The sequence below is a fragment of the Gallus gallus genome, chromosome Z (assembly GCF_016699485.2).
Source record: "Gallus gallus isolate bGalGal1 chromosome Z, bGalGal1.mat.broiler.GRCg7b, whole genome shotgun sequence".
Taxonomy (NCBI): domain Eukaryota; kingdom Metazoa; phylum Chordata; class Aves; order Galliformes; family Phasianidae; genus Gallus; species Gallus gallus.
Window position 1 is genome coordinate 73,584,281 of NC_052572.1, and position 21,922 is coordinate 73,606,202.

The following is a 21,922-nucleotide window of genomic DNA, read 5'->3' on the forward strand; positions in this document are numbered from 1 at the left end:
ATGTAAATGTCGATTTCCCTCCTGCTCATAAGCTCCCTTTAAGTACTAGAGGACCTCAGCGAGGTCTTCCAGAACTTTGTCAGGCTGAAAAGCCTCAACCCTCTGTTTTCCTTCGTAGGAAAAGTGCTCCAGCCCTCTGATGTTTGTTGCTCTCCTGTGGATATGCTTTAACTGTTAGGTCTATGTCTGTTGTGCTGGGGGGCTCCAGAGCTGAACACATTGCTCTCACAAGAGTGGAGTAGTGGGAGAGAATCAGCTCCCTTAACCTGCTCGCCATATCTTTCATGGGCTGGTTGAGATTCCCTGATCTGGGTGTGGGACCTTGCACTTGGTCCCAGCCTTCTTGAACTTCACGAGGTTCAATTGGGGATCAAGTAGACTGTGATGATGATGTGGGAAGGATCACTCATTAGATGTAATGACTAGCAGTCTGCTTACAGCCCTTTCATCCCTCTCCTGCTCCAGTCATATCCATTTTACCGATCCATTCTATATCATATCCATTCCATACTGATCCATTGTGATCCCTGTTTTTTTTCCTCCCTTGGATCCATCTCTTAATTATCACAATAAATTTATGTAGTTGTGCAACCTTCTTCTGAATGCATTATGTTATAGACAGTCACACAGAACCCTCTCAAATATCCCAAGGATTCTTACCAACTATGAAGTTAAGGTTGACCTTCAGTCCTGTTCCTGACTAGTTCCTTTAAAGACCCATCAATTAGTAGCAGATGAGTTTTTGTTTGTTACTGTCTGTTACTACCTGTTCATTAATGTTTGTGTGCCTGTGTCTTTTATTTGTCACTTTCCTTGCTAATTTTTCTTTTGCACTGAATAATTCTTAAGCAGATAATGAACCAGATGCTCTCACGTTTCCTGTTCCTTTACTATGGATATGATCACATGCCTCTGATGTGGTTTAACCCAGAAGATGATTGAAGCACCATGCAGTTGTTTTCTCATTCCCTCACCTTCCCAGAGGGACAGGAGACAGAATTGAGAAAAACAAACCCCTCGTGGGTTGACATAAAACTATTCACTAAGACAAAGAAAAGAATAGTAATTATGATGTGTGTGTGTGTGTGTGTGTGTGTGTATGAATGTATATAACAAGTGGTGCACAAGCAATTGCTTACTAGTCCCTGACCAGTGCCCAGCTAGCCCCTGAGCAGCAGAAGAAAAAATGAGATGAACTCCCATCCTCTTCAAAACTCCTTCCGCTTGATGTGATGTGGTATGGAATATTCCTTTGGCCAGTTTGTATTAGCTGTCCTAATTCTGTTCCCTCCCATCTCTGTGGGCCCTTCGCTGCAAATGGCCTTGGTTCTGTGCGGTGCTGCTTAGCAGGCAGCTATAAGCATCTGTGTATTATCAACATTGTTTTTCTCCCAGAACCAAAACACAGTATCATACCAGACACTGAAGAAAACATTCTGTCCCAGCTGAAGCAAGATAGTTTTGAAATCTGGATGATACACATTATCTTAGCTTTATTCAATTAAATCTTACGTCAGCATGTACCTTGAAGTAGTTGTTTGAGCAAGGACCTTGAGGCAGATTGTGTCTGACCAGTCTGGTGGCCTCGTATGATGGAGTAACAGCATTAGTAGACAAAGGAAGAGTGATCGGTGTCATCCGGATGGACTTACACAAGGTCTTTGATGTGATCCTACACCCACGTTCTTATCTCTGAGTTGGAAAAATGTAGATTTGAAAGCTGAACTGTTTGGTGCATAAGGAATTGGTTGGATGATAGCAGCAGGAGAGTTGTTAGTGGCTCTATGTCCCAGATGAAGGCTGGTCGTGAGTGGTGTCCCTCAGAGATCCGCATCAGGACTGCTCTTCTCTAACATGTTTATCAATGGTCTCAGTGATCTGGATAGTGGGAAGTGCACCCTCTGCTAGTTTGGTGATGACATTAGGCTGAGTGGTGCAGTTGATCCAGTGGAGGGAGCACCATTTGGAGCGGCCTGAACAAGCCTGAGAAGTGGGTCCATATGAATCTAATGAGATTCAGCAAGGCAAAGTGTTGCTCTTGATTCGGGCAATCCCATATATGTGTACAGACTGGTAGGGGAATCAGAGAATGGCATAGGTTGGAAGGGACCTTGAAGTTCCAACCCCCCTGCTATGGGCAGGGTTACCACCCACCAGATCAGGCTGTTTTGGGCCCTATCCAACCTGGTCATGAACATCACCAGGAATGGGACATCCATAACTTCTCTAGGCAGCCTGTGCCTCACTGTTCTCTGAGTAAAGCATTTATGTAGAACATCTAACCTAAATCTTCCCTCTTCTAGTTTAAAACCATTCCCCTTTGTTCTATCAGTATCAGACCATGTAAAAAGTCTCTTCCTCCTGTTTATAACCTCTCCTGAAGCATTGGAAGGCTGCACTGAGGTATCCTTGCTGCCTTCTGTTTCCAAGCTAAGGAAGCCCAGTTCCCTCAGCCTTTCTTCATAGGAGAGCTTCTCTAGCCCTCTGGTAGTCTTTATTGCTTCTTGGACCTGCTCCACATCTTTCTTGTGCTGGGGGCCACTGGACACAGTACTCCAGATTGGGCCTCAGTAGAGCAGAGGAGGGGGGGACGATCACCTTTCTCACTTCGGTGGCCACCCATCTTTGGATGCAGCCCAGGATGCAGTTGACCTTCTAGGCTACAAGTGCACATTACTGGCTCACACCCAGCTTCTCATCTACCAGGAGCCCCAAAAGTACTGAGAGCAGCCCTGAGAAGTGCTTAGGCATTCTGGTGGATGAAAAGCTTAACATCAGCTAGGATTGTGTGCTGAGTATTGCATCCAGGATTGGGGCCCTCCAACATTTTATGACAGTAGCTGGTATGTAGTATAAAATGTGCAGTGGAAGATGTAAATTGTTATATTTGATAACCTTGCAGAAAATTACATAAAAATATGGTGCTTACTGAAGAGGGAGCAGTTCCACAAATACATTTTTTTTATTATTATTATTTTCAAACTGGTCAGTTATTGCAAAGTAGAGGTGCTCATGTGTAGTGCTCTGTTGTACTATCACATTCCAGCTTTTATGTAAAGCAGCAGGTACTTATATCTCATTGACTGATGGTCCACTTTTCATCTTCAGTTTCCTGTGATAAGGTAATCTGCACTTCCTATTAAATGCTTTGTCAAAATTAGTTCACAGCGAATCAGGTGTTGATCACTTATAGTCTCATGGATTGCTGTGTGAAATAAACTGTTTTGCCCTTCAGCAATTGATGTGCATAGAAAAAAAACCAAGCAACCGAAAAACGACATAAAATTCATTAAGCAGTGACAATTGTTCAGTTAGGCCAAGTTGAGATATGATAAAAAGAACTGAAAATAGGAGTTTATGTTTCGTTGCTTGTTTGTGCATTATCCAGTGAAAGTGGGTTTGAGGGAATGAAGCAGAAATAGATCTGTACAAATTTGTATCTCTAATTTCTTGAAATTTCTAGGTCTTCACTAGCAGAAGAAAAGAGAACAGAAAAAAGTTCTGCGCTGGGTCAAACGAAAGAGTAAGTCTTGGAGATGAAGGTACTTTGAGTAAAAAAAAAGTCTTTTGATATTGGAAAATAACATATTTAAATGTAATAATATTAATAACGTTAAATCTTCATTTACTGTTTCAATATCATAGCCCTTATTTAAAACAAACTGTGAGAGTGTTTTTTAAAAGAGCCTCTTGCTTTTCTTATTACAGTTGGGACTTGTCCATCACACAACAGAATGAAAAGCAGATTTCAGAGTCTGTATCAGCCAACTTGTTTATAGGTTGTATTGTTAAGTGGTTAGTTAAATTGTTGAGCGTTTGGCACATAGAACAACAGTTTGGTGGAGTGCTACCAAAAGTAATATTTTTTGCTCTTTAATACCGTAGACAGGAAGAGAAAAGTACTCCTGATCATGAGGAGGAAGATGAGGAGGAGGCAGAGAATGGGGAGGAAAGTCAGGATGGTCCACTTCTAGTTCCTCGTGTGAAAGTAGCAGAAGATGGTTCAATTATTCTGGATGAAGAGAGGTAAGTTCTGTGTTTGACTCATGGACAACAGGTGCTACATTGCTGCTTCTTTTTTTTGTAGATAGGACTGTTGTTTGCAGGAGGGAGATGTGTGTATGATGTGATGAGAGTTGAGCTATCCTAATTTAGAGAACAGTGCAAATATATAGCAATATATGAGCAACAGTTATCTGTGTCGCAGTAGTGGCAAACATCCTTTGTAAAATACACTTTGGAGAAAGAGATAGCAGGGAAGGTGTCATGCTTTGTAGCAGCAGTGAATGTTTGTCAAGCTTCCAAATGTCTCCTGTTTTGTTCACTTCTTTGTTTCTCATAGTTGCAAATGTCTGTTCATTGTTGTTCAGTCATCAGTACGATTTGCTTCAGCCTTGTATCTTGCATGTTGCTGCTATTCAGCTGTCTGTAACTTTTCTTAGAATGTGACATCTAAAAAATACCAGTGTCTCTAATTATGTGTATGCATATTCCCAAAGTGCATTACTGCCATGAGATTCAGGTTGAAGCACAAGGCTATAACAGTCCTAGGAAAAGAACTTGAAGTTTGTCAGAAGGAGGAGATGCTATTGTGTGCAGAGCAGTTTTCTTGGATATTAAAAAGACAGGTCTTTGTGGTGATCTTTTTAAAAGATATTTTAATTATCTGTCTTTGTACTAAACCTAATAAAACTTGCACAGTCTGAGTAGGCTAATGCTTTCTTACCACATCCTTCCGTTATAATACACAATGATGTAATCATTACAGTGGATAGCACTGAATTCTGGCTTATGGCAGGAAAAGTCTGAGTAGTTGGCCTATAAATGTCAACTGTGTATCTTGCTAGCAGTATTGTCAGATAAGTGTCTTTTGTCTTTGCTTTTGTAGTTTAACTGTAGAAGTTCTAAGAACAAAGGGTCCCTGTGTTGTAGAAGAAAATGATCCTATCTTTGAACGTGGCTCCACAACTACATATTCCAGCTTCAGGAAAAGCTTTTATACCAAACCATGGTCAAATAAAGGTAAGTATACCTTTGGTTTCATGTTTTGCATCCGTATGGAGATCTGTTTTCCACTAGTGCTTTATGCTTAACAATGTTATTCCCAGTGGAGTTTATGGATCTGCTTAAGCCTGACATTCCACACCTACGTTCTTTAAACAAGCAGAGCTCTGATGTTGTCTGTGAAAATAGGCAAGTTTAAAGAAATCTGGTGCATTCTGTAGGATACTCGTGACTATTTCTGTTATGGAAGTTTAGATACCATGGAAATGCTTACCTTTTTCAGATGGGTAATTTTGGCTTTGGTTATCAAAATATCTGAGCTCTGTATGGAACAGGTAGCCTTTCTTGGCAACTCCTCTACTTGGTTCTTCCAGCACGAGCAGAAATAAATATAAAGCTGTTTCTACCTTGTCAGTTTCTACGTACAGAAGCCATGTTTTTGTGTTTGTTTTTATTTTTTTGTTATAACTAGCTCTGTTGTATGCTGATCATGGCTGACAGCACTGTGCAAGACTTCTTATAATTATGTATTTTTTAATAACTTCATGTGGAAACTTTAGCTTCAGAATATACTGTGCTGCTCTCGGAATGTGCTGTTACCCTGTTTACAAGGAATAGTAACAATGTGTTTTAGGTATTATTTGCCTGGTTCCTGTTTGAGGTTGCATTCATAATAAAATTAATAAGTAGCATTTTGAAATCAGTTAACTTTTGTTTACTAGTTACCTACAGAACATATTTCGTATTCTGCAGTTTTATAATAGATTAGACAATTCCTTCTGTTAATAGTTCATGTAACGAACGTTATTAGATATACTTCAGTAAAATAACACTTATGCCAGCTCAGCTGAACTTGTAGTCACTGTAGATAAGCTAAAAATTACCAATCTGGTTTTATTAAGTTTGAAAGATGTTTGTATTTTAGATAACAAGAAGGCTGATTGCCTTAAATATGCTGTTATGTCTATGTATAGCTATGTATCTCTTCTTTCTTCCCCAGAAACAGACATGTTCTTTTTAGCTATCAGTATGGTTGGAACGGACTTCTCCTTGATTGGACGGTTGTTTCCTCACAGAGCCAGAGCAGAAATTAAGGTAGAGGTTAAAACACTTAATCCAATAATTAAGCATCTTGTTTCGATTTTCTGTTTCCTGTTTTTCTGTTACTGTGATTCCTATCAGTATTCATCATCTTAATGCTAACTGGCTCTGTAGAAATTATTTTAATGTTTCCAGGAGATGAGAATCTCAATTATGAATATACTGACATGAATTCTGAACAGAGTATCTTCTAATTCTAACATATCTGTGCACAGTTTGCCTTGGTTTTATTTTAATTGATAATACTGATGAACATAACTATGAGGCTCTTTTGTGGTGCCTCTCTTTGTATTTGTCTGGGGAAAACCTCTAGTATTTCAAACTCTGCCTGGATTAGAAATAAGAAAAAAGATGTTGAAAAGAATCAGAAACTGAGTGATGATATGTGTTGATGACAGTAAAAACATAGTTTTGACATTTAAAAATATATGGCAAACTTGTGTTCTGTGAGCATGCTTGCAAATGTTTACAACTTTGGTTTCTAGAAAATTTTGTTGCATTGAAGAAGGCTCATTGATCTGCTATGCAACAAGATATGGTACAGCACTTCTTGCTTACTGAAAAAGGCATTTTTTTTTTTTTAGAACAAGTTCAAACGTGAGGAAAAAGCAAATGGATGGAGGATAGACAAAGCTTTCAGTAAGTAAAGCACACCCCACCCTACTGTGAATCAGTTAACTAGCAATTATCTTCTTTCATTGTCATTTTTTGCTTTGCTTAAGTTAGCTGTGTGACTAAGCTTCTTGGTCATAGCCGAGTTTAGAAGCTGACAAGTCTTAGGTTTTTATGAAAAGTTTGGCTGACAGCAAAGTCTTTAGGTTTAATTTCTTGCTTTTCTGTATGTTTAATATTTTACACTAATATACATTTTTCATGTATATTCAGTTAATCATTCTGGTCCTATTTAGCAGAGTTACTACTTGTAAACTGTTCTGAGAATCTTTAAATCCTTTGTATGTTGTTTCAGTGGGAGACATAAGTCTTGAATTAGCATATGTTCTGCTCACAGAGAAGCAAAATTGCTTCTGACAGGTTCTTGGTGATGCCAGGCAAAGCATTTGCAGGTAGGCCAATAGTCACATACAGGAAGAAGAGCAGAGCCCACCCAGCTGGTGAAGGGAGTCTCTGGCTATACAGCACTGTTGCCCAGGAAGCAGCACACATCCAAGAGGTGCCCTCCCTTCAGTGCCTGGTGCTTACATGAGCACAGGGGGGCTCCACCCTGGGTCCACCCCTTCTGCTCACATGGGGAACTCAGGTGCATACAATTTGCCTGTGCTCCCTAGGCCAGCTACAGCCCTTCTCCAGGTGCTCAATCACCAGTTCAAGCTGTGACCTAACAGTTCCCCTACATCATGTTAATGCATCATATGATACTGTGATAAGTACTGTGACCATTTTGCTATCTGTTTTTTAAAACCAAGCTGCCTAATAATTTTTGTCACATCTTGTTCTTAAGTGATGTAGAAATTGATAAAGGATTCTCTATTCAAATTTACATAACCTCAGCTTTTTATTATCATAATGTATTAATGAGTATCTTACAAAGGAGAAAAAATTCTCACCTTTGATTATATATATATATTTTTTACTATTTTATTGCTTTAATCTGAAAGAAGAAAAACGGCCCTTTGATTTTGAATTGTTCGCCCAGCTTCTTGAGAAGGTCTTGGCAGATGAGGAAAAGAGGAGGCAGAAGACTGTTAAGAGCCAGAAGCCAAAGGAAAAGAAGCCACTAAGGCCTAGGAAGAAGCCAAAAGGTATTTCAAAAGAACATGTGAGAGCACTGCAGGCCAATAGTTAGTAAGATGTTGCTAGCAGAAGTAAAGTCCTGTGGAGAATTTCTGTTCTAGACACAGCGAGTGAATCCTGGCTTCATAGTTTAATTCTTCTTTAAATGCAGTTTGTTGATACAGTAATCAGAGAATCATTGAGGTTGGAAAAGACCTTCCAGTCTAAACCTCCCCTGAAAATTAAGGCCATTTCTTTGTGTCCTATCCTAATAATGGGTAGCAGCCCGTTTCTTGAGGTACGTTTTCTCTGGGCAGAAATGTGAGACCACACTGAGCATAGTGTACTTCTATGATTTGAAACGCTGATATTCTAAAAGAACTATTCTAATTTAAGTTAATAAAAATCTCAGTGATTTGCTAATGACTTTGCTGCCAGAATCCATGGCCATACCCATCTTTTCGGCAAGGTTGTTCTGTGACTTTAATTATCCTTCTTTTTCATACATTTTAAACTGTTATTTTAAAGATTCTGACTTACCTTTTTTTTTTTTTAGTTCAAATCCCCAAATCTGACTGATTTATTTATTTTTTTTCCCTCCAGAGAGTCTTGTAAAAGCTATTTTATTTTCTGATCTGTTCAGGAAAAAATGATTAAGGTGATGGTGATAATAATTGCTAAATGTATAGCATCTTACTATTTCATTAACTGTGACATGCAGTCCCTCCCCCCTTGCACATGCATAGTAAGTCGTGAAGGATGATGGCTCATAGTGTTCCTCACAGCAAACTTCTGACCCTGAAGGGGGGCATGCCCCGAACCGGTTTCAACTTGCCCTGTGGACATCTAATCACCTCCCTGCCGGATGTCCTCGGGCTGTTCTCAAGCCCTTATCTTTATGGCCTTCATCCCCCTTGTTATTCTAGACCCAGTGTCTGTGAAAGTGCTTGCAATCCCTTGTTTTCTAACATTCTCTAAATAAACTATCTCTGTTTGCCCCTATCTCAGTGTCTGTGAAGCTCCTTTCCCTTTTCTTACTGTGAGGCCCTTCTCTCTTTTACTGCGGGGTCCTGTTGTCATTCTTCAGACACCACTGCAGAAATTTTGTGGGGTTTTCTGAATGTTTATTTCATAAAAGCCCATTTCCTTACTAAAAAAAAAAAAAAAGAGAGAGCAACTCTTTTTAGGGGATGCTACCCAGGAAGCAGTGTGTCAATTCTTAAAATTGACAAAGCTGTTTTTCTATATCACTTATTTCATATTTGACCACCTAGTGTGTCTTAAAGTTGTATGCTGGAATGGTGTTGCCAGACTTTAATAGTATGTTTAATGTACATCATGTTAAGCAATGTGAATATGCTTTTCTGTTTCTCCTGCATTTTGAATTACTTGGAGGGTAACAAATACAACAGTAATAGAAAGAGCAGGGAAGAAGTGTCTGGTGGTTGTCTGATGTTCCACATAAATTCAAGATCATGACAAAATTTTCTGGAAAATGAAGGAAGTAGAATTTTAGAGATGCTTTAAATCCAGAAGAGAGCTTATGAATTATTAGCCAGATAATAATTTTAAGCTTTCTTATGTAAAATAAGAATGGTTAAGTCACGTGCATCTATTGATCAAAATTACATTTTCCTGACATAATTTCTGCAACCATGACTATCTCTTTCTGCAGAGATGGAAGAATTCTTTTTAGGAATAGCAATACCTGTTTTTTCCTGGACCTACAAATGGCTGCATAATCCAATAAAAAATATAGGAACAAGAACATTTGATAACTGCATCGTTTGTTGGCTTTATGCTGGTGTAAGTGTGGTCCAAGGTGCAGAACACGTTTTGTATTTAGTGCTGATGCTTCCTTGTTTTCTTGCAACATACTGACATTGATGTATGGATTCAAAAGGTATTGCTAGTGGGAATGTCTTCTAAATTTATGACTCTTAATACTCTGCCAGAGTAGTAACTGGAGCCATATTGTGTCAATAGGAAAGGTTGCCAACACAGAAACTACTGATAACCAAGATGGTCTTCAGGAAGCCAGAATTTCTGATGCAGAAACAGAAGCTGATACTGTGACGGCTGAGAAGGAGAATAAGGAATCGCTGGGTGTTTCTGAAGAGGCAGAAGAACAGGTTTCATTAGAGGCAACATTAGTAAATAAAAAAAGAAAAAGGAAGAGAAAAGGTGATCTTGAACAAGAAGTGGAAAATCGTCCAGAAGAGTTGGCTGTCACTTCAAAAATCCCTGAGGAAGGGAAATCATCTAAGAAAAGTAAGAGGCAAAAATACTTATTTGTTCAAGTATAAATTTTATGTAAATACACTGCAAGCTTAGAAATGAAAACTGAGCTTTTGTTTCGTATCACTGATCTGCCTTGAAAGATTGTGGAACAGTGCCCTTCAAAGTCAACTTTTGTCCTAAATCTAGACATTGTGTTTTGTTGTAGCTGGAAACAGTTCTCTTAACATCTAATACCTATTAGGCATATTCTGCTGGGATAATTTTTTTTCCTCCTAAATTAACACTTGCTTCATTGTAGCTAGGATGCAAATGCTGGAATTCTAAACTGATGTGCAGATGATTTAATGACATCCAGATTGATTTAATTCTTATTTATTAGCAGGAAAAAAAATGGCCAATGATACAAACGCTGCTGGTCATACTCTCTGCAGAGAAGAGCTGGGCAGTGTTATTGAAGAAGAACAAGATGATCTACATGCTAAAGAGCAGGAGAGATCGCTGTCCTTTATATCAATGGATGACATAACAGAGAGAGAAAGCGATGTCAATTTATGCAGGTAATGTTTGCAATGGAACACTTAGGAACAACAACAACAAAAAGTTATTTAAACTTTTAACATTAGTTTTATTTACTTGTTTTTGCCATTACATGAAGTGGCAGAAAATGGGCAAGTTTTTAGTATCTAAGGACTGTCTTGGGTGTCAGTAAGTTGCTTTTTATTGACAGTGTTAATATATTTTCTGCCCTAATGGTGCCCCGATGCTTCCCTCTTTCAAAAGGAGAGTTGGGCTAAATACGGCTATGAAGATGGTTCACTTACCGTCACTACTAGTATTTCCCAAAACACTGCTTGGTAATGTTGCTAGGTGGCATTTCTTTACCCTTGGAATTTTCATCTATGGACTTTGTGCTGAACCTGGGAAAAGAGGCAGGCTTTTTGTTTCAATTTTGGATATTTTACTAGAAGAAGAAAGCTAATAAATGTTTTGTTAAGCTTCTTATATTTGAAAGCTTTTTTGTATATAAAGTGATAATGAAGCTGTCAGGACTGATTGATAATTTTGTATGTTACTTGCTCTGTATAGTAACATCGTAAATGTTTTGTTATTTCATAGAATTTCCCAAAAACTTTTATGTGCTTTAATTCCCCTTTGGGCTCATATGAAGGAACAGTAGTTGTCTTTGAACTCAGCATAGTTACAGAAGATAGGGAAAAGTTATCTTTGTACAGTGTTGGTATCAGTAAAGTCTGTTCTTAAGACTACTTAGTCTAGAATGCTCAAGTGATGTTTTAGCATCTGATTTTAAAACAGCTTTTCTACTTTTGCTGTTTAGATCATGGGAACATCACTAAAATTTGTCAAATTGTGTTAAACATAATCATTTAAGGTCAAAATGGCTTACTACTATAGACCTAAATTTTGTATGTGCAACTTGATCTGACTGTAAACAACAGAAACTTTTAATTAAAATACAGTATTGTTGTTTTTGTGTGCTTTTATTGATTTCAGCTTTCAAGACAGCAGTGACAAACTAGTAACAGAACCTACTAAACTGCAGAGCCTAGATGTCACAGGTGATACATCACAGGAAAGTCAGTTTTCAGAGTGTCCAGTTTCACAAACTAGAAGCAAAGAAAGACAACTTGAAGAAGCTAGAGAAACAACAGTATGTTTTGGTTTTGTTTTGTTTTTTTTGTGCTTTTCTGATTTATTTAAATCTTCCTTTTTATTGTTAAAAATATTTGTATAAATCAAAGCTGTTTCTTCTGGCCTTGCTTTGCCATGAGGTGAAAAAAGGCAAGACGTCTGAGAACACCTGAGAACACTTCCAGAATTTAAGTATTCCCAGTTTTCTTTGGCTTTAATGGGCTGGTATACAGCCTTATCTCACAGGCAGTTTATAAACTTGAAGAGGTTATTTGTTCAAAATTGAGGTAATGCAGTATCAGTAGTAAAATTTGATGTGTTGCCTTGGAGCCAGTTTTTGCTGCTCCATGCATACTAGCAGAATATTGGAATCTGAGCAGGAAACATATCCTGAAATATCCCAGGAAACATATAAGAAACTGAGACAAAATTGAGTTGTCTTTGTTCAGGTATATTCTAATCAGACCCAGCAGTTTAGAAACTTATTGAGATTTCATATAGCTTCTTTCATAGACTTTATACTCGTGATTTCATATTTAGTGGCCTTTTCAGATCTGCCTGTGCCTTTTTCAACAACAGCGCACTGAAACTTCCTAACTTTAATTCACATAATATAAAATCGTATTCCTTGCATTAGTCTGATGCCTAAAGACTAAACTATTCTTTTATAATGTTTTTTTCCTCTCTTCAGCAGTAGATTCAGGATAAAGTGTGCTAATCTTACATTTTGCCTTACATAGGCTCTGTTTCCCATGGTCATCATTCTGTCCTTGTGCCATTACATCATTTTTGGAAATTAATATACAGTTTGAAAACTTGTGTTTGGAAATAAATTACTTCCACTTTTTAAGACAAAGAATCATCTTACAGCTAAGCTCTACAGTGAAAGATTAGGAAATTCAAAGTGTTAGTGTTTCCCTAAAGTGGTGAGCTAATAATTTGTTTTCACCTTTTAGATTCTGTTTACTAAAACAGTGGCTTTGTCTTAGTGGAAAATCAATTACTTTCAGTCTTCACAAACTCTAAATGCCCATAGTTGGAAATGTTGGAATGATACAGTATCACGATGCATAGTAGTTGGAATAGTATTTATAAACATAAATGAACTGAAAAATGTATGTTTGTTCATTCAATGAATGAGCTCTGCATACATCAGCTTATCATAGTAGTCTGAGTAGCTAACCTCTCTGACTGATGAACTGTGGCTTTTTGATGTGAGAAAATGGCAAGTACTCTCTAGAATAGATCATTTCAAAAGATCTTTAAGGAAAATTCCGATAGTGTTGGCCTGCTGTGGCAGATTTTCTTTAAAAATTAGAAATACTCAGCCAACTGGTGACGTGGAATGCAATTTTATCAATATAATTAAAGAAGTGAATCAATTAGAGAATAGGCTTTTATCTTAACCCAGTAGATAGGTTCCATGGAAACCTTGTTGTAATTGTGATTAATTTGCTGTTGTTGCTTTTTTTTTCATTTTCAGAATTACCATCAGAGTTTTGTAGGAAACTGGTTTTTAAACTTGACCTGGAGACTGATCCTAACTGTCTGTTATCAGCTTCATTCAGTTAAAAAAAAAAACTGACATTCTTCTTGTTTCTTCCTGTTCTTTACCTCACAGCAGCGTTCTTGCATGCTTATCACTGAATTTCTAACATACTTTTCAAATCTTACTTAGTGTGCAGACACACATGGTTTACATGAACCAGAGGAAAAGCAGAATGCATCAGAAAGGGATTCTCAGTCTCAAATAATGTAAGTAGAGTTATTTTTTTTACCTTGTGGGTTACTTGAGCTAAACCTTCATTTGGCTGTATTTCCGTTTGACCTGCGTAGGCTGGACTAGATGTTAGATAATTCTGACTTTTTATATTTAAGAAAGTATTTTTGATAGGAGTTTTGATTGCTGAGTGATTAATGCTTCAACTAAGACATATATAGTGTTGAATATATACCAGAAGGAGGCTTAACAAAGCTTATAGAGAGGTAGTCCCTCTACAGTCAGCAACAGTGAGATTTCTCTGAAGAAGCGTTTCAGTTTTGTGAGTGAACCTTTGTTCTGAAAGATGATCTTAAAAAGAGCTTCACTGTATTCTTTGAATATGGAATATGGCCATCATAGAGTATTGGTTATGTACATCATGTGTGGTGGTGTTCAGACCCTCCTAATTGGAAGTTGTTTTTCTCTGGAATTCAGGGCAAGAGTTTAAGTTGAGATACACCTTTCCAGAAGGTGCTCCCCACTGTCTTTCATGACTGCAGTCTGTTGTCAAGATAATCTTTTAACTATTTCTTTTATTTCTGTAACTGAATGGTGGTGTTTAAACAACTCTGTGTCTAAAGTTTCCATTTCATGTGATCAGAGACCTAATAATCTACGAGTGTATGTATGATGTAATTCTTTAAAGTTGGTTTAGAGCTGGTCTACTAGATCATGGTAATTTAACAGCCCTTCTAAATATTAAGGTTTTGCCCTTCTGTCATTCCCTTACTGAAGGGCAGCTCACTGTCATAGTAAAGGATGTCAGTCTTATCTTTCCTGTGCTGAGAAGAATATAAGAAAAGGTAGTAGTAAACAGTCTGAAGACTATCAATATTTAGGGCTCTGGCAAGTTGCATCTGAATCTTAAAACTGTCTGTTGTGGTGGTTAGGGATAAAGAAATTGATTGCCTATATGCCTATCCTGGTTCAAACTGGGAGAGAGTTGATTTTCTTCCTAGTGGCTGGTATGATGCTGTGCTCTGACTTCAGGAGAAAAACAGTGTTGATAACACACTGATGTTTAATTGTTGCTGGGCAGGAGATCTGACCTGAACTGTCCAAAGGGGTAATCTCTGGGTACCTAACGTTTTGATTTGCCTGGGCTACATTGAATTAAGAGGAATTACTTATCTTGGGCTGCATACACAAAGGCTGCTCTGAAAGTAATACCTCCTCTTTATTTCCATGGAAACAATGGATAAAAAGGGTACAGTAATACTATTTGATAGAGCAAATTCTCAGCTACAAAGCATTATTTTTCAACATAGCTACCATCGTTAGCTGTACATTTTCACCAGCAATGAGCTGGAGCCTGCTTGCTGTGCTTGTAGAAATCTGCACTTGCAGAGGTGACCTGCTGTCACTGTCACCACTCCTGAAAAGCACCATCCATCCACCACCACACTGCGCTCATGTCCACTGGGTGGTCTCCATAAATGTTCAGCAAACACTGATGAATGTCAGTGGCTGCCATTTTTTTCTCATGGAAGAATTCAGTTCCAGACCTTTGCTTCATCTGCACTTCCATGTCAGACACCCTTCTGTCAGATTGCCCCTCTGCTGCCATCTGTCACATAGCAACAACATGGCATGGGAATTGGTGGGAAGGTTCAACCCCTACAGCCATACCACCAACATCCGTCTCTGACACTGTGGGCCAACACAATAAAACAGGAGGTGTTACTCTCGCAGTAGCCTTCAAAAATATATGATATAGTTAATGTGTATTAGTAACAATTCAATTTTGAATATTTTTTATTTTAAAAAGAGGGCAACAAAAACACAAAACTACTGGGATATTTGACCTTATCTTTGTGAAACTGATGCATCAGTGTCTGGTTCTCTCTAGTAATAATATGAACTACCTCTTCTTACATCTTAAGGAAAACTGAAAAGCCAGCAGAGAGGAGGCGCTTGCAAAAACCTAAACCCAATATAATGAAGTTACCTGGTAAGAAAGAAGCAGTAAACCATGAGAAAATGGAGGCTGAGACTTCCTCTCCAAACCTTGTGAATATTACTGAAAAGGTCAGGAGGAAGAATTTTTCTTTATGTGCTAGGTACTTGTATCAATTTAGGTCAATGTTTATCCTCTGTACAAGCTACTGTCTAAAATGTAGTGTTGTGAGAACTGCCTGTGAGGTATGTGTACGTTCATCCAAGAGTAATATTTCATGCTGTGCTTGCTTTTGTCAAGATAGGATTAATTTTCTAGATCATGACCCAAGTGGTGCTGTATTTTGGATTCATAATGACGATAGTGCGGATAACACAGAGATGTTTTAGCTGCTGTTGAGCACTGCTTATACAGAGCCAAGGTCTTTTCAATTTCTTATACTGTGCCGTCAGCAAGGAGGCTAGATGTGCCCAAGAAGCTGGGAGGGAACAGAACGAGGACAGATGACTCCAAGTTACCAGACGGTTACATCCTATACCGTGTAGTGTTCTGCTGAACAATGAAATGCTGGAAGGGTATGAGTTTGTTAAGGCTGCCGTTGCAGAGGAACTGATTGGTGGTAGACAATTGTATTTTGCATCCCTTGGTGCTTTTCTTTTGTTTAATTTTTCTTTTAATTAAGAAATTGCTTTTATTTGAACCCGTGGATTTTTTTTTTAACTTTTACCCTTCTGAATCTCTTCCCCTCCATACCTCTGGGAGGGAAGTGAGTAAGAGTCTGTGTGGTGCTTAGCTGCCCACTGCAGTTACACTGCAACCTTTGCCTTAATTCCAGTGCTCTGAGGAAAACAGCGAAGGAAACAGAAGTGAAATCACAGAAGTAGAAAGCATGGATTTGGATACTAAATCTGAGTAAGTACTGAGATTACTTTTCTAGTCATCATTAACTGACTGTAACTGTGAATTTGTTTTGCATAGTGCTGTTAGGAAAAAACACAGCACTAATAATTCATATGGATCTTAGATTTGACTGAATTTTCATGGATGATTCCAGTAATGGTACTGCAGTAGAAGATGTGTTGTTTTTTTTTTTCTGGGAAACTGTGGGAAGTACTACTTCTATAAAGCTCAGACTATGCGTGGAATTTGGGGGAGAGGGAGAAGTGATAAAAATGACTTTGCCCCCAGCCATCTGCCAGCTGTTTCTGATGCTTGGAGAAGCAGCAGTGGCATGCAGTCCTCACCGGTGTGATTTCTTCATATATTTTCAACATCTAGATAAATGGAGTTTCCACACTGTTAAGATTAAACAATGCTTGATACTTACATGAAGGAACTTGCAAAAGTGTGTGCAAATCTTTTCAAAGATAACTCAATATAATATTGACTCCCAAGTTAAGAAAGCTGTGTAAGTCATTGGATATTAGACATGAATATTATGGAATAAATGTCACTATTGTGAATCCTTTGTGCAGAGGGCCTGAGAAAACTGTGTCTGCAGTAGCAAGAATTAGAGGAAGTCGACAGAGATTTAAGCCTAATCTTACAAGGGCATCTGGAAGAAAAGAGCATGAAAACAACTCAGAAAATGATAAAATGTCCCAGCCAGAGTCGAAGGAAGAAACTGAAAAGGTATTGATAGTGTAAGATAACTGGAAATAACATGTTAGTTAAAAACTGTTGTATGCAACAACAGCATTCTCTTTTTCTTTCCTGAGCATGACCAGGAATTAGCACTAACTTAACCATCAGTGACTGTGATGTTGTGTAGAGATCTCAACTTAGGTGAGAGCTGGCTGCACAAATGATAGATGTCAATAATCTCTTATGCCATGCAGGAAACACAACTTTGGTTTTTTGAACTAGATTTTACAGCACCTTTCTGGCCATGTGATATATACTGCATAAGTGATTGCATCTGTCGTGAGCAGCCTGTTTTGTGTGTCTTGTCATGGATAGTTACCTGGTCTGTTAGATAATGCTGCAATTGATAGATACAAGGGAGTTAATGTCTTAATATTCTATTTCTACTCAGAATACTGACCAAAGTAGAAAGTTTGATGTTACCGATGGAGAAGCTGCGGAAAAAGATGATAAAGTCTCGGAGATGGTGTCTCAGTAAGTATGGAGGTGGGGGGGGGGGAGGGGGGTGGTTTCCTTAAGCAACTTTTGCTATGAGATAGAAATTCAGAGAAGGGCAATAATTGCTTATTTATTTATTAAATGCATGAAATAAATAAGTTAGCCATTTTTAGTTTTAAAGCAGTGCTTTTAAATGAATCAGTCCCCATGATGAATGCAAAAAATTAGCTTGTCCCTTGCAAACCAAAGCAAGCTTTCTCTAATAGCTCTAATACTGATGTATCATCATTTCAGTGGTGAATAGTACTGAGTGTTTAAACAACAAGAATAAATGTTTGTTCTTAAAGCATAGTTAAGCATTTAAGTGTTTGGCATCGGGAGAAAAAACCATTCCAGTATGGGTACTTTATTATATATTTTACTTAGTAAGTGTTTCCTATATTTCTGTTCAGTGGAGAAATGACAGACGTGGTGTGACAGGAGAAATGTGTTTTATAGGAGAGTTAATTAAAAAAAAAACATTGTGTTTTTACTTAATCCTTTTAAAGAGGGTGAAGGATGAGTACACGGGGTTTGATAAGTATAAAAATACTTCAACAGTTAGTTCTGTCATTATCTTTCTTGCTGTATAATGTGGCTCTCAGTGTAAAGGCATAGAAGAATGTGGTAGTTGTAGATACATCTGGTAATTTTACATCAGCAAGATTATTAAGTTATTTTTATATTTTTTGGAAGTTTCTAATACCTTTCATAGCCTTCATTAAATTAGATTCTCCTGCTTCTAGACCAGATACGAATATGAGAAGTGCCATTGTGGGTTAGAAAAAGATCTGTAGTGTAGTATCCCATCTCCAATGGAGAAATAAAAGAACAGTGCAAGCATAAATTTTTACTTCTCAACTACAGTCTCCACGGACTTAGTAATGCATAGCTCTGCTTTATGGAAGTGTATGTTACTTAGTACTTAAAAAGGAAAATATATTTTCCTTAAGAGCCTTCCAATTTAAGACCCATAAGTACATAAGGTGTATTATGTATTTTTCCAGGTCTAATGAAACAACTGGTTCACAAGAAGGCAGTAAACAGAGTGTGCTGAAACCAGCACCTTTAAAAAGAGGCCGAGTGCAGAAACCAAAACCAAATTTAGGAAGAACTGTTGCATGGAAAAAAGACCACAGTCATGAAAAAGATCCTGAAGAGGAGAAGGTTGAAGGTGGAGAAGCAGAAGGACATGTGGTACACCATGTGAATGAAGGCAATGATTCGTGCCACAAAAATGTAAGTTTCTCAAGCAGCTGCATAGACATATTTTTGCTGGGTCCTAGTAATAAAGATTTAGGTATATACCACTTAATTGTAAGCATAGCATTTGTGCATCTTATTCTTTCCAGTTGAACTGAATTGTCATACAGTTTTCTATTCTGAATCTGTATTTAGATTCTCCTTTCTGTGAACACAGAGATTATATTTCACTTTTTTGTTATTGGTGATATCAGATTTGAAAATAATATTGAAAAAAGACCATTTCAGATGGAATGTATGCAGCAAAATAACAAATTTTTATCTGTAAAGTATTCAGTGATTTTAGCTGATGAACAAGAAGAAAGAGCTTAGTTTTTGAGATTTTTTTAATAAGAGAGCAATTAAAGTAAATATTTTTCCTTCCTTTCCTTCCAAGGAAGAGATTGGCCACATCTTTTTTTCTTAATAGAGTGAAACTTATATTCCTCCTAGGATATGGTTGGTGCTCCCAAGAAAAGTCCGCAGAAGCTAAAAGATGTGGAAAATGAAAAAGGATCTTCAGATGTCTTGAAAGATGTTTCAGATTTCAATACAGGGTAAGATTATTTTTTAAGTGGAGAGACAAGGTAGTTCAAAACCATCAGTATCTCCAGACATACCACGCTTGAGCATTCAACTCCAGAATTAAGTATCTTGTTACAAATATAAAACTTGCTTTTAATCAAGACAATACTAGACTTAACAGACAAACAAACAAACAACAACAAAAATCCAAAAGCTCTGTCGGACTGATCTTCATGGTGAACCTAGTTTTCAAATAAATCTCTAAGGGATACTCAGTTCCTGTGGTTATCTTCTCCGTGTTGGTCCTAACAGCATAAACATCATTAAGTGCTTATGTAAGTTGCTCACTACAGAGTCTGATTTTCTATTAAGCCATGAGTGTCCAGTCTTTTGGCTTGTCTGGATTACATCACATGAAGAGAAATCGTTCTGGGCCACATATTAAATGTGTAGTTCACCCTGAAAGTAATGCCCCCTTTTTATTTCTATGACAGCTACAAAGAGCACAATAACGCTATTTGATAGAGTGAATTCTCAGCTACAAAGCACTATTTTTCAACATGGTCACCACAATTAGCGATGCATTCTCACCAACAATGAACAAGAGTCTGCATCCCATACTTGTAAAAGTCTGCACCAGCAGAAGTGGCCCACTGTTGCTACTGCTGAAACACATCACTCACTGCCTCTCTATGTGTTGTCTCCATAAATGTTCAGCAAGTGTTGAGGAATGTCAATGGGTGCAATTTTTTCTGCATGGAGGTATTCAGTGGCACACCACTGCTTCATCCACACTTTCATGTTAGACACCATTTTGTCAGACTGCCATTCTGCTGCCACGTGTTAAATGGCTAAAAATCTTAACAGAATATTGGTGGAAAGGTTCCACCACTGCTACTATGCCATCGATGTTCGCCTCTGATACCGTAGGCCAATGTAATAAAACAAGGCATTCCTTTTGGAGCAGCCTTCGTATGTAATATATTTAATGTATGTAAGCGATACAACTTATTTTGTTTTTTAGTATTTCTATTAAAGCGTTAAGAAGAGGGATAGCAACAAAATTAGTGGGCCCTTGTTTTTTGTGCTCCTAACATATCCATGTCTGGTTCGATGGCAGTGGCTGCAATTCTTAGTGCATTCTTAAAATGTCAGAGATTTTGGATCCCCATGCCCTGGCTTTGACTTGGACAGTGCTGAGGACACCCTGATGTTTGCTAGTGGCTGAGCAATGGGTGTGTGCTGCTTGGTGGGGAAGAGCCATCACTGTGATGGTGCAGGGCAGGAAGCGGCCACAGGATGGCTGAACTGGGCCAAACCATGTGCAGCCCACAGGTTGGACGTATCTGTGATAAGTCGTCCTTTTGATTAAGAAAAAAGTTAATAAGAATTTTAAAAAAGCTGTAGATCTCTTTTGTAGTTCTAGAAATTATTAGCTAGATGAAGGATTTGGTAAAATGTTCGCATTCCTCTCAAAGCGTGACTACAAGTTGCAGTTGTTTTGAAATTGCTTCCTTTTCCTTACATTTGCTGACCTACTTACAAGATACAGGTTCTTAATGATGTTCAATGTGCTCTTAGTTGATCTTTTTCATAATGTCCATTACTTTGCTCTTGCTTTAGCTACTGCAGAAAATTAAATACAAGTGTGTGAAATACAATTTGGAGAATTCACGTTGTCCCTGTCTGTTTTTTAGGGAGTCTGGTCCTGGGAACCAAGAAGACAAAACTGTTATTTCATCAGTTCGGTTACTGAGGAGTCGATTCCATAGACCAAAGCCAAATCTCAGAACAACTAGTAGGAAGGAAGTGACGGATATAAATAAAGGTGTATCACAGGAGGATACCAACAAGAAAGAAAGTTCGATGCAGAGTACTGATGAATGTTGTGTCCTTCTAGATACAGATGTAAGGCTTTTTTTTTTTTTTAAATCTTTTCCTCATTTGGATTTCAGCTTATGAGTTTGTGGAACTGAAAAAAAACATTTGATGACTTAAAGAAAAGACAGACTAATCTTTTTAGAAACAATTTATTTTTCAAAAGCTACGATCTTCTGTGTGGAAACTCTTGTACTTTGCAGTTGTCTCTAACCTGAGGTGAATTTCATGAAATCACAGTGAAGAAATGAAAGTACTGAAAACAGACAACAAAGTAAAAGTTTACCTTAGAAGGTGTTTAGTTAAAGAAAGAAATATGAATTTTTCTTGGAAAGCCTGGGAAATTATTAGTGAGCAATTAAAAGGAGATAGCCTTTTTGGACAGGAAACACTTAGAGGAGTGATTAGTACTGAGCTTTGTGGACATAAAAATATCTCCTTTTTGGGTTTAGTACCATTCTTGCTCATATTTTTTTTTTTCCCTATTTTTCAGAAAGCAGAAAACTGTGAAGTCCTGCAATCATTGGAATCCTTAGGAAAGGAAAAGTCAGTTGGCCCTCAGGATGTTTCTGAGAGCTCAAGTTTTAAGTCCCCAGACACACTTCCCAGATCAGAGGATGGCAAAGTGGAGCCTTGTCTACTGGTAGATAATCAAAATGAGACTTCAAGTACTAATGCTGGGTAAGGGTCTAGCTACAATTATACCTTGACTAACAATGAAGGCATTTTAAAAGGAAACCATTCTGCTAATGGATTTCCAATTGGCTAAG

At 37.9% G+C, this 21,922-nt stretch overlaps 1 protein-coding gene across 4 annotated transcripts in view; it reads left to right on the forward strand.

Annotated features, from left to right (window-relative positions):
• The window catches only part of BDP1 (B double prime 1, subunit of RNA polymerase III transcription initiation factor IIIB), a 55,084-nt gene that overhangs the window by 5,635 nt on the left and 27,527 nt on the right, over positions 1–21,922 (forward strand). For 3 of the 4 annotated variants that reach the window (XM_424966.8, XM_004949631.5, XM_015280686.4), the window contains exons 4-21: positions 3,464–3,523; positions 3,886–4,026; positions 4,889–5,022; positions 6,005–6,099; positions 6,690–6,744; positions 7,722–7,865; positions 9,823–10,107; positions 10,457–10,634; positions 11,590–11,746; positions 13,406–13,482; positions 15,373–15,517; positions 16,222–16,298; positions 16,862–17,018; positions 17,422–17,504; positions 18,515–18,746; positions 19,203–19,306; positions 20,972–21,182; positions 21,646–21,833. In XM_424966.8, the coding sequence (XP_424966.5) occupies positions 3,464–3,523; positions 3,886–4,026; positions 4,889–5,022; positions 6,005–6,099; positions 6,690–6,744; positions 7,722–7,865; positions 9,823–10,107; positions 10,457–10,634; positions 11,590–11,746; positions 13,406–13,482; positions 15,373–15,517; positions 16,222–16,298; positions 16,862–17,018; positions 17,422–17,504; positions 18,515–18,746; positions 19,203–19,306; positions 20,972–21,182; positions 21,646–21,833 (2,523 nt within the window). The remainder of the gene's footprint in view (positions 1–3,463; positions 3,524–3,885; positions 4,027–4,888; positions 5,023–6,004; positions 6,100–6,689; positions 6,745–7,721; positions 7,866–9,822; positions 10,108–10,456; positions 10,635–11,589; positions 11,747–13,405; positions 13,483–15,372; positions 15,518–16,221; positions 16,299–16,861; positions 17,019–17,421; positions 17,505–18,514; positions 18,747–19,202; positions 19,307–20,971; positions 21,183–21,645; positions 21,834–21,922) is intronic. The other variant, XM_004949630.5, reaches the window with a different exon arrangement.